At 40.6% G+C, this 13,460-nt stretch overlaps 1 protein-coding gene across 1 annotated transcript in view; it reads right to left on the reverse strand.

Annotated features, from left to right (window-relative positions):
- The window catches only part of ssbp4 (single stranded DNA binding protein 4), a 136,023-nt gene that overhangs the window by 69,858 nt on the left and 52,705 nt on the right, over positions 1–13,460 (reverse strand). The window contains 2 exon segments of the mRNA XM_028816378.2: positions 4,266–4,350; positions 12,791–12,852. Coding sequence (XP_028672211.1) covers positions 4,266–4,350; positions 12,791–12,852 — 147 coding nt within the window.

The raw sequence follows: 13,460 nt of genomic DNA on the forward strand, positions 1-13,460 counted from the left end.
CTGGTGGCTAGTTTTGAAAATAGGAAACAATTAAATCTTGAATACAGCTATATAAAACTAAAACAAGCAGGATTCTGATGTTGTGTTCCATTTACCTTGGAAGTCAGTCCTGGGAATAATGTCACACCCAGGTTGACCATATTCCAGTAACCAATACAGACACCTCCAGGAAAACTTTTGCACTGTTTGCTCTTTCCGAACACAGACTACTGAACAATGTATTATGTGGTACTTTGCACATTCAAACACCTTAGCAACACGTGTGCAGAAGAAAGTTGGACAGAACTGTGTGTACGACTGATTTAAAGAGACACAAATAGACAGAAGTGCTAACAAACAGTATAATATGACAGCTCACACTTCTGTTGATGTATGGTGCAACCATCTTGGATTTTGAAGTGGCAGTTGGTGAGGCTCTCCTGACTTTCAAGTAGGAAATCCAGCTTCTGGGGTGTTCCAGTTGAAACCACCTACTGGGTACTCGCAGTTAAACAAGTTAATTAAAATGAAGCCCAAAAGGTGCATTTCTTTAGAAGCAAACAAATGGTTTCCAATTAAGAAATTGGCCGAAACAAAAACCTGTGGCCACTGCAGCCCTCCAGGACCCCTGGCATACAATTTTTCCCTATGTTGGCTTTCAATTGTACATGTGCATTTGTATAAATTCCTGCATATCTCCATTCATATTTTTAATCACATTCTCTCTGTCCACATATGTAGTTAAGTTTGTACACTTTTGAGATGCATGCAACTAGGAAGCATCTTCAGGGCATTGGTAAGGTAGGAAAGTCAGATCCTGAGGGTGGTACGACACAGCTGCTGACTCCTTTCTTTTTTACCTCCTTCAACTCCCAATGGGAATACCTCTGACATCACTTCCATTCTTGGCTCAGAACCCTACTGCCTTGCTTGGTATTTTAAGAGGCCGTAAGTTGCTGTTCATTGTTGAACCTGTGACTGTTGAGGTTAGAGCTTCCTCAACAGAAGTGCTCTAAAGAATTGCTTGGCTAGTACCATGTCCCATTATTTTGGTCACTTTGCTTTTTTTTTTTTTTCTTCACCCTCATCATCCTCAAATCGTCACCTTATTTTGTCTGTATTTATAACATATATGTAATTTTTTATACATGCATCTCCTTGATCTATAAGCCTGTATCTGTACCCATGTTAAATGATTTTATATATACGTTTCAATAGATGAACAAGCAAATATACAAGTATCTGTGGGTTAGAACCGCAGTAAACCTGACAACAACTGCCTTTGTGAATGAAAAGACCAGGCGGGGATTGGCAGCTGATTCAGGATTGGGGAGCTTTGGGCTAATGCCCAGGCCAGAAGCCTCCCCTTCCATCTCTCTTAAATTGTTCCACTCCGCTCTCCGCTTTTCTCGGTGTAGAGCTGGCTGGCTGGCTGGCTGCCTCGTTCCCCCGAGACAGGCCCAGGATCTGCACTCAGCTCTAATAAAATTATTCATGTGCTGCGAGGGTCCCAGAGGGGGGGGCCGCACACATATACACAAGCACATGCTAGTGTGCGTGTGCGCGCTCACACACACACACACACACACACACACACACACGCACTCTGCTCAAAGCTCAAATCAAATATTAATGATGCCACTGCAATCTGCTGCGCATGTACATAAGCAGCTCCCAAGCGGCCAAGACCTTGGGGGTGGGGGGGGGGTGGTTTGACAAGGTGGAGGGGTTAACACTTTCCCATCCTGCTCCTGCCTACACAACACACCATTTCCTCCAGGACCACTGATGACTTCACCTGTTCTGGCTCACTAGTAACCACCCCCTCTTTCTCCAAATCCCCCCTCCCCCTTCTTCATCTTTCAGAACAAGATTTATTTTTTGGAGCTGACCGACCCAACTATCAGAGGAGAGTGATTGCCACACAGCAGGTGTCTGCCCTATCTGCCACACCCCCAGAACCCCCTGCTCCTGGTTCTTGTTTTCCTTATTTTATGCAGCTCCTCCCCCAACACACACACACACACACACACACACAGCACTGGGCATGGATGGCAGGGAGCCAGAAAAACCAATCAATACAAAAACGAGAGGGAGACAAGAGCATATGGCGCGAGGGTGACACGCGTTGCGTCAAATCAGAGAAGTAAAGAGAAAGGAGAAGCACATAAAAAAGGCAAAGATTGGACAGATGGGAGAGCCTGCCCCTTGTAGCAGAACAGCTTTGTCACTTCCTGCCATTTCTATAGTGCCTTTCATTCATACAACTTCCATAACATCTCAACTCCACATAACAAACCCAAATGCCCTCACCATCAGCAATACACATGAATTTGACATCCCAAGGATGAGGGTCCAGTTTGCTACTTGTTTAAAAAAAATGCATTTATTATAGCTCAGATATACAGTGGTAGCAAACAGGCGAATTTGGGAATCAAAAACTGGGCAAACACAGATTTTAAGGTCTCGATTGGGTGACAACTTCAGGACATTCCAGGGGTTTGAATAGGATTCACACTTGAGATTTGGGGGACTGAACTCTGATATATTGAAAAGTATGGGAAAATAGAGATATAAGAACAAGTGGGAGTCAAGGATTTAATTAGAAGATTACTTGGACACCCTGGTATAACAACTGGACATGCATAAGGAGTAAGGAGACAAAAATGAAACACTGAGAATTACGGGCTGAACTGAATTAGGGACACACGAATAGTCTAAACTGGTGACAATTTGAGAATATTCTGGGATATGAAGACAAAAACACTCTTCGTAGTCTGGGCTGAACTGTGCCAGATTAAGAATAAAATGGCTAAACTGGGATGTTAACTAGGCACAACATCTTTATTTGGTAAGAAATCTGAAACTGATCTGGAACACACAGAGAATGAGGAGCTGAACTGGCATGCACACTGGTGATACAGAAGGAGCCCAAGTTTTAACTGGAAGACAAACCTCTGCAAAATGATTACAAGACACCAAAGGGATAGGATTAATATATGATAAGAGACACACTGGGAGTTAGGGGCTGCCCTGGGACTTTGATTTTGGGTGGAAAACTGATATACTAAGGAAAAAAAAAAAATGACGATTGGGGGTAAAGAGTACACTGGAAGTCATAAGTAGAATCTGGAATGATTTGGGGAAAGCTTCGGATTGGGATATCAGCAAAGAGAACATTGTTCATCCATTCAGTTTTCTATATTCCAATCAACGACAAACACACAGTGCTAATAATGACATAATGACAAGGGCAACTCTCACCCAGGTCACATAGCACTGCACCATGTGAATTTCAGCTGTGTGACGGTGAAGCTTCCGAGGCAGACGACAAAACGCTAAGCGCTTCTAAATGTGTGAATCAGATTCAAGCAGAATTATACAAGGGATTAATGTGGGGGCCTGACAGCCAAGCCATTAATCCGCCCTCCATCCCCAAAGAATTCCTGAAGCTGGTTGCAGGGCTGAAAAGCTGCATTGGTCAGGGATTGCCTCGACTCAACTTAGTTCCATTCCACCCCCCTCACACTTTTTAAATAAATAAATAAATAAATAAAGCACAATGAGAAAATAGGTCAGATTGAGCTGGCTGGCCGCTCGTCCTGCAGGGCACTGGTTTGTCATAGATTAATTTAACCCTTTTCCTCGCATGATGTCATGAAATCCCTTGGGTGCACAGGTCTGAAATGAAGTGCTCCTCTAGTACCTTGTCTAGCATAAAGCAGGTGGGAATGAAGAAGAGATAAGGCACTATATATTATATAATATATATATATATATAAAGAATCTAACAATCCTTCTAGACATCCAAGCAATTTCCAAACACTGAAATTATGTCATGAAAGGCTAAACTAAATCGGCATCCCTAAATCAAAGGACTGTACTGTATTGCCCAATGCACTATAAGGTCTGATTCGTCCTCCTGTACAATTATGAGGGGAGCCTTTCCAGAAAGAAAAAGTCAACACTTAACCTTAGTGTAAGATTATTAAGAAGAGTGAGGTGTGAATACTCTGACCAAAACTGAGAAGATCAAGTCTTCAGATAGCCTACTATCATAACAAATACATTCCTCAAATTACAATGCAAACCCACAATTTTGCCGTTAGTCAGTCAGAAATCACTATTTTACTGACAAACTGAACAGCCAATCAAAGTGCCAAACTTATCCACAAAGAGAATGTTGTGGGGAAAGGTAGCTACTCCCATTGCTCTCCCTCCAAATGCTTTTCAAAAGAGCTGTGCCCACATGCATACCCCAAGCACTCGGTCCACTGGGTACTCACATAGTCATGGAAAGCCTTGGCTTCACTTGAATGTTCGCATGTCTCCCTTCTGTCTGGTGCTGCACAGTATAGATCCCAAAATACACTGTAGAATGACAAAAGAAAGAGAAATGATGTAGCATCTTTCATAAGAACATCAATAAGACAAAAGCATAACATTAAATGCAGTGGTACGTGCACAAAAGAAGGAACAAAAGAACACAATCTTAAAAAGACTGCATTAAACTTGGGATGATGTTTAACAGCTTTCATTTGAATGAACTGTTCAAAAAAGGGGGCACCACAAAGGCAAAGGAGCATTCTGCATGAAACATTTAGAGACAATAAGATGACCAGAAGATCCCACGTGTCTCAAAATGACCATCACAACTGCTGGAGATGAATGCACTTATCAGCATGAGAAAGACCCAGTTCTTATCAAAAGCCATGGAGGCTGGGGACTCAAATAAAACCATTGCATTTGCACACCCCAAATCCCAGGGGGCCAGTGTGACGTTATCATAGTTGGCATCTATAGTCCAATAAGCATCACCCACACGCAGTGATCTTTAAAGGACCATGAAGTTTAATGCTAAAGTACTGACCAAGGGCAGCTGACATATTTCTGCCTTATAAGATGGCAAGCAAGAGCTTTAACTCTCCTTACATCAAAGTAGGCAATGTATGACCAGCATCGGGTGAAGCAGGCATAAATACTTCAACATCCACATAAATCTAACTGAATCAAAAAGTTTCATTTCCCATGTCATAAGACATTCAGTAGAGTCAGAAACCTCACTTCTCACATTCTGTTTAGCAGGGATAGGACCTTCATGCCACCACACAAATTTCTAGGGGCTCAGCAGTCTCACCTTTTAAATAGTGTTAAATGTGACCAGCACTTTCATCTAGAAGCACAATGGAAACAGGAGCTTTAGACTGACCATGTTCAATATCCTGCATCACATTAGACTTCGTGGGGTAAGGAGCTTCACCTCCACATACTGCTTGGAGAGACAAACTTAAAATGCATTGCTAAGGATGCCCAGTAACCTCTTCACTTATTTCTATCTCTGTGGCACCATCACCTTCACTGGCCTCATCAGAAACAGCACAAGTAACCCAACAGCTTCTGTCTTAACATGGAGCTCAACTTCATAATTAACACCAGAAGAGGTTCAGTGATTTCCTTCTAGTGGTACCTATAACCCTCCCCATGAATCTTTGTACAACCGGGTGCTTCAGCCCTCAGTGCGCAATGGCATTCGGGATACTACGCAAGTCATTATAAACAACACAGTGAGCCCAAGAACTTCAGTGTCAACATTAAGCCAAGTTCTATGCCCCACTTTACCTGATGCTCAGTAAAATTGGCAGCGTTACCCCTCACACAGACTGACAAGGAACCTAATTGCTCATATAATACTTCAACTAAGTATTTTTCAGTGGGTTCAGGTATTTGATGTCTCCATACAGATTTGTATGGTACCTGGAAACTTGCCCCTTCCAATGGGGCAGCACCTTTAATTCACATGCAATGGTACAGCAAGTCCAAAATGTCAGGGGAGCTCTGTTCTGTTATTTCAAGGTGTGCACTTACTGACAAGAATTTAAACCCCTTAATCGCGCAAGAATCAGTGGGACATGAAACAAGCCATGCTGAACCAAAACCATTATCTACCACATTTCAAAGGGCTCAGTGTGGCCAAGACCTTCTGTCCTCAGATGGGGCAGCATGTGGAGAGCCAAAACAGCCTGCATTAGAAGATACTCTAAATGACCAAGGCTTTAACCCCTCACCTAACACAATACCCCTAGGACCAGGATATTTACACAACACATCACAAGTGGCTCAGAAGATAAGGAGATCTCACTAGCAGCACATCCAAATTAATTTCACTTTTATACCATCTTGCTTTCCCTGGTATTAACAACTCTGTGCTTTACAAATATTCTGTCTCACTGACTGATTGGGCCTGCATTTCTGTCAAGTGGCCAAGAAAAACAACTGAACTTAGACATCTGAGTTTCTGAGATTTAACACTATACTGGACAAACTATATCTCTGGAACTACACAGAAAACACGAGCAACGATGTTTAGGGTGTGCCACTGTTCAGCATAAAAGACATCTTGTCAGATCACCCACTCTTGTACAGTGACACAGCATTCAACTCTGCCACTTAGAGACAGGTAATGGCAATTGACAGGACATGTGGCTGCTCCCACACACCATGCCAATAGTTCTACAACAGAGTAAGGAAGCATTATCACATTTATCAGGTGGCACTAAAGAGATTTCAGACGCATCAGACTAAAACCTGAGGGACACCAATCACAGTCTCAAAGCAAATCTGTCTGCCACTCAATGAAATGAGACGTGAGGTTGCCGGCACTCACCAGCCACAGAGGGACTGAGGTTGGGTCACAAATGAGAGACACAGGGCTCCATGGCAAGCATAATGTCCCAAGTGGACCACAGTGACAAAGGAGAAAGGACAGTGATCACCAAGGAATGTACCATGTTTTGATCAGATTATACTATTAAAGATGCCATCACTTATTCCACAGTCCCAAATTTGTGAAGGAACTGTGACCTGCTGGAACAATTATGTAACATTCAGAGTAAGACTGATAAAAGTCAAACCTACAATACGCACGATAAACGGCAGAAGAAAGATCAAACCTTATCTCAGAAACTGCTTAATATGACTAAGGAATGTGTTAGGGTCATGGGGGGCTAGAAACCATTACAAAACACTTAAAAGTATATAATGTATTATTTGTCAAATAGATATATTAACAAATTAAACAGGAAGTTTTCTCTCATAATGTGATAAACAGCAAACTCTGCCAATAAAACAAGCCACATGGGTGCCGCAATTCAGCAAATGTGCAGTTGAACTCTTATGACACCCAGCCGGCCATTCAACTGCCGACTTGCCACAAAACAAAAGGGGACGAGCAGGATTTGGGCGCGACTCATAATGGAGAACGGAATGCAACGAGTTAATCCTTGTGGCTTTCTCCACAGACAAAAGCCAGTTTTGGAGACAAAGGGTGCTGAGGGAAACCTCCTCACGCCATCTGGACCCTGGGCCCCCTTTGTCTAAGGGCAGGGGTGGGGGTGGGGGTGGCCTCCCACAGATAATCGCACACGTGCGCCTGGCCCCGGAGGTGTCTGTTCTATGACAGATCCCGGCGCCTAATCCCTCGACAGAACGTTCACCAGGGAGAGTTTTATGAGAAAAGGGCTTTCTTTTAAAAAAAAAGAAGAAGAAAATGCTTATTTTATTATTATTTGTATATAACACATATAACACGGATGGCTACCCAACACTTTTACATGAGGATGATGATTGATGATGATGCAATGAATTATTTATTAAATGATGTGAAATAATGTATCCATTTCTGATAAAATTTCAAATTGCATATATAATAAGAATATTTTAATTTTGACTTGCAGCAACTTTACAGCTTTTGTTGGACTGACACCCTGTCTCTTCCAGGGACACCTTCTACCTTGTACCTCCCTCAGCTACCCCAAAGTAGCCGGGATAGGTTCCAGGTACTCACATGTCAACCTCCCTCATACATGAATCTTATTAAAAGTGTTTGCGAATATTATGGATGTTATGATACAGCTTTACTCCCACTTGAAAAATGTAATACTTATATCCAGCCCATTATATTAAAGTTATTATTCACCCACTCTGTGGGCACATCATCATCTTTTGACTTGTTAGAAGTTTTTTTTTCCAGTTCTTTAACAAGCTAACCCGATTGTCCTGCAATGAACTGCTGGTTGGTTCCCACCAGCCCCCAGTACTCCCTGAATAGGCACCATCTCCCTAAGACCATAAAATCAATATCGGGATTAAAAAAAAAAAACACATAGGGAGATCATGTCCTACAGAATGCATAGTACCCTATACAGTATGTGGTGGATTTTGAACTAGTTATGCTTTATAGTTTGGCACCTCTGCCGTGCCAAACATATACTTAACTTCTTCTTTGATACTGTATATAAACTGTGCTGCAATCCATCTTCTCCACGTGTGAAGCATTTCATTTCAATTGTGTTGTAATCTCAGTATGTGCTTTGTAAAACATCTTCAGGAAAGAAGCTATAAAACCGACTGAAGACTGGAAAAGGTCCAGAGTGGCTTAGTGGCTAGGACTTCAGAGATTAAAAGCACAAGTCTAGCAGTTCCACATTCACTTCTGACACAACATGTGACTATACAGGTTATTCAAAAAAAAGTAAATGCAGTACTACAGATCAGTACTTGTAAAGTGCCTCATTTAAGAATGGTGCTACTGTATGTAAATTGAAAATAATTTGCTTGTTTGTTGTCCATTATGGATTTTATATATAAAAATAACATGGAAAGATTTATACTGTGATTTGTAGTTTTATGTAGCGTCTTATATGGCAGCATATAATGCAATTTCTAATTGGAGCTTTAGGAAAATTAAAACTGATTTACTGTTTGACCCTTCTATCCATCCATCCATTTCCTAAACCCGATTATCAGGGCAGGGTCACAGAGAAGCTGATGCCTCTCCCAGTAAGCAGCAAGCACAAGGCAGGACCACCACCTGGACAGAACTCCAGTCAACTGCAAGATCAAAACACACACACACACACACACACACAAAAAGCCACTCAAACGGCATGTGCCAGACTTTTACAAAAAAGCAATTTAGGATTTGCTACCATTTGCTTTTCTATGAAAATAAAAAGCAAGGCAAACACACTAAGCAAATTCAAGCCGAATTTTCTTGCTGAGCTTTTTTTCTTATTTTATATAAAGAAATGCAGTGACAGCCCTGGCCAGAAGGTGGTGTAGTAGTTAACGTGCTAGACTTTAAACCTCAAGCCTGCTTTACTATGTGACAATAAGCAAGTCGCTTAATCTGCTCTTGTTCAAAATACCTGTAAAGAGTTGTAGCATTTTCATATCGTGTGACTTCCATTAGAAAAATGTGTCAGCCAAACAAACAATAATAATAATAATAATAATAATAATAATAATAATACAACAATCTAAAAAGTCTTGAGTAACAAAGTTGCTTTCTGAACTTGCCTATTGGTAGCTACCATCTGGAAGAGCATTCATATACAAGGATACTCAAATTTCTCAACAGTATACACGAGATTCACAACCTTTTGTGTTTGCAGTACTTTTCTTTCAGCAGATTTTCAAAATCTAATTAATTCTTTTGTCTCTTCTTGGCTTGACCACTGCAACTCACTGTACACTGGGGTTAACCACTCATCCTTTATTTATCTTCAACTAGTCCAGAACACCGCGGCCAGGCTTCTTACGGGCACATGAAAAAAATAACCACGTCACAACAATTCTAGCTTCTCTTCACTGGCTTCCTGTTTGCTACAGGAATGAATTTAAATTTTTGTTGGTTTTTAAGCCACTAACTGGTTTAGCCCCCTCTTGTCTTAATGATCTCTTACATCCTTACTATCCAAAACAATCACTTAGGTCCTCTGACCAGAAGTTACTGATGGTTGCCGAGATCTAGACTTAAGTTCAGAGAGGGCTGTGCCTTTGCAGTAGCTGCCCCTAAACTTTAGAATAGTCCACTCTTTTATATCTGGTCTGAACCAACTTAGGTCAATTTTGAATCCAACCTGAAAAACAAAATCTTTTTGCCTTAGCTTTTTAAACTTGCATGAAAATACTGTGTGTGTGTGTGTGTGTGTGTGTGTGTGTGTGTGTTTTCTTTTACTTATATATTTTGGTGTACTTTTTTATCTATATATGTATTGATGCATTTATGGAAATTGTACAGCACTTTGGTCAACAGGTGTCATATATGTGCTCTATAAATAAAACTGACTTGACTTGTAGTTTATATATTATGAATATAGCACATTTTAATCATTTATTCAAAAAATGGCTCAAATAAAAATGTTATGTAGCAAGCTAGTAATGATCATCTTCAATAATCTTAGCCAATTATTTTCAATTTAAATGTCATATTGAAGTGATCATTCATTAAGATATCTACAACACATTGTTTGATACACAGTGAACTACAATTTATCTTCTCCACTTACAGTCTACTTTGCTGATCTCAAATTTGTTTATTAAGCTCTTGGGGCAGTGAGTGAGTAGGGGGGCCTATACAAAAGCTTGTATCATTTAAATTCTAACACAGTACCAGATACATTATATTTGATTAACAGCTTTATAAGAAATAATTATACGCAATACTCGTACTATAAAACTTACAAAATACATTTATGCCGGTTGTGTATTTTACCTAAGGAACCAAAAGTGGGAACCAGCCATGGACAGAATGCCAGTCCATTACAAGGGTTTCACACAACAAGTAACAAAAAAAGAAACTTCTAAAATATTGGAAGGCACAGTTGTGCATTAGATCTCAACTTCTGTTCTCGAGCTTGGCCACTGTATGAGGAAAGTCTGTGCATTTAACTGTCCATTAGCTCCAGATAATTTATAATTCTGCTATAATGTACTGCATGAGGCAGCTGTTATTTTGAAATAATCCACACGCGTGACGGACGTGTTCTGTTAGGCTACTGTATGAAGACAGGCGCCTACTTGGTAGTGTATACTGTAAAGGTAATCTAGTCAAGAAGGGCATCCTTTGCATCCCCTTGTTTGCAACATTACTGAAAGAAAACACTGTTGTGGCATCATTTGACCTACCACAACTCACAGAAGCAAATGTAACAATTTGAAACTTCGAAGTGGCCCTGGATGACTGAGGAGTGAACACAGTGATAAGACTGGTGTTGACATCTACTGATAGTCTAATACTGCTAGGACAGAATCTACGTCTAAAAGTCTAAAATGGACCTGTGGAAATGAGAAATCTGGACAGAAGAATAGAAATGAAACTAAGTACTCATATATATATATTTTTTTTTTTTTACATACAAGGGGAGAAAAATGACTCCGCAATTAGTTTTCTCTCAGCTGTGAGGCAGAAACAGTATGACGTCTGTGTGTTCTCCACGTATCTCCAGGACTTTTTTTGTCCAAGTCCATTGTCACGTAAAGTGGCAATTCTACGTTGACTTTATGTGCATGACCAGATACGATATGTGCCAGTGGAAGGGTAAAGGTGGGTAAACAAACTTTACACTTTTTTTTTTTTTTTTAAACATTCAAGTATGAACTTACCACACTGATCATCATTTCAAGGCAAAGAACAGAGGCAGAATGATTATTGTGGAATTTCTAAAACTAGTGCTTCAAGGCTAAATGTTGAATTGCTTATGGAACTAGACGTCCCAAAACTTTAATCACTGGACTACACTGACTGCGACCTTCGTTACTACATGCATGTGCAGCAAGCTTGCCAAGCTCTTAGAATTTTAATTTTTCTCCAGGATTACACACATTATTAATTTCCTAGTCATACATTATTGGAAAAATCATTCTAACCACAACCATAACCAGTAAGATGCCAATATTAAAAAACAGGCAATTGGATACATTAATATTATACAGTTAATGTTTCTGTACACTCGCCAAAGACATGCGGCTAGCTGACTGGCAGCTCTAAAACTGATCTGGCACAATGGCACAGTTAGTCCTACTGGCTTGCAGTCTCCTGGGTTCAACCCAAAGACCAATCATCATGTAAGTAGGGGTTTTCATTCTTCCCATATTGTTCCTGTTTGGTTGATATCTCCTTCCAACTTTCCAGGGATGTGTTTGGAATCTTTAAATGGGCCAACATGACAAGGTATGACCTGTGATGGATTGGCATCTTACATTCTATGCTGCCAAAGCAAATGGATGGATGAGTGGGTAAGGGTGTGCACGAATGTACCCCATGATTAACTGGCCCCAATTAAGAAATAGTGCACACCTTGCCAACAGTGCTGCTTGTATGCAAGGGTGCACAGAAGGTTAACATGTAATAAGTATTAGTATCATCATTCTATTTGCAGCATTACTATCAATGCTATTGCTCACATTTGATAATTATTTTTTTCTGATGTATTCAATTTCAGATATTCTACATTTATATAGAAAAAACATCTAAAATAATTACATAAGTCCTATTCTAGATCAGAGATCCACTCTAACACCCCTTTACATAGTTCGTGTAACTGACACACCTGCAGCACTTCCATTATTGAGACAACGTATCATGTATTTAAGAACATACACTTAAGTGCATTTTAACATTGTTTCTCCCCAAGCAACAATAAATCTGACCACCAAGCAAATGAAAACAATTCTTTAAAAGCATACAGTTTTCAGGAGAATGCAACAACCCTTTATGCCACAAAGTATTTTTTATAATGAATATTATTAAACATGTCAAAAACAACTGATTTATTAAAAAAAAAAAAAAGCAACACGAGTTTAAAGTTGATAACCAATGACAAAAAAAAAAAAAAAAAAAAACCATCAGGAGTGGCACAATGTACAGGACTCAAATTTAAAAAGCATGCCCCACTGCTAACAGCAATTCGCAAATCCCAGCATAGAAATCAGTGCTTTTGATGCAAGAGGTGTAAGTGGGTCAGCTTACCACCACCAAGAATGTAGAAACCCCGGGGGCTCGCCTAATGTGATATTCTTCTCCCATCGAATCTGCAAGAAAACAGAGGAAGAAGTCAGTCAGAGTAATGGCACTATCCTACCAGACACAGCACTGAAAACAAGGAACAGCTCACAAATATTAAGGGAAATAATAGCCCTTCTATAATAAAAAGGCCCACTGGTGTGCTTTTCCACCCTCAAACTTTCTGGAGTAGTGAGATTGAAAAAGGGGACGCCTCTCCTCTCCCTGTGGTGAAATTAGGAAGCATTTCCTCTTCTGTTTTCATAAAATGTCACAGAGAAGCTTCTTCCTAAAGCTCAGCTGGAAAGGTCAGCTGGGGCGTAACTTGGAGTGGCTTCCTCTCCTCTTGTTCCCTACAGTCAAGCTTGCTGGCACATAAGCTTTACAGTCACGGTCTGCAGCCATCATGCCAGACCACCATGACCCATAGAAAACCCTTCCTCTACTTCTGTGTTACTCCTGTACATAGTACAAATACAGTACATTTCTACCCATCCACCCCTTCCAAACAAAGTCTTACAGCGACCTCTGCATCCCTGGGAAAGTAGGGCAGCCCAATGTCCTTTCTAAGTCTCAAATGCAGGGAGCCTGCATGATTGGCTTGGGCCTATTCCAGACTCTACTCATCTAGGAAGCT

Source organism: Erpetoichthys calabaricus, chromosome 12, assembly GCF_900747795.2.
Source record: "Erpetoichthys calabaricus chromosome 12, fErpCal1.3, whole genome shotgun sequence".
NCBI lineage: Eukaryota > Metazoa > Chordata > Cladistia > Polypteriformes > Polypteridae > Erpetoichthys > Erpetoichthys calabaricus.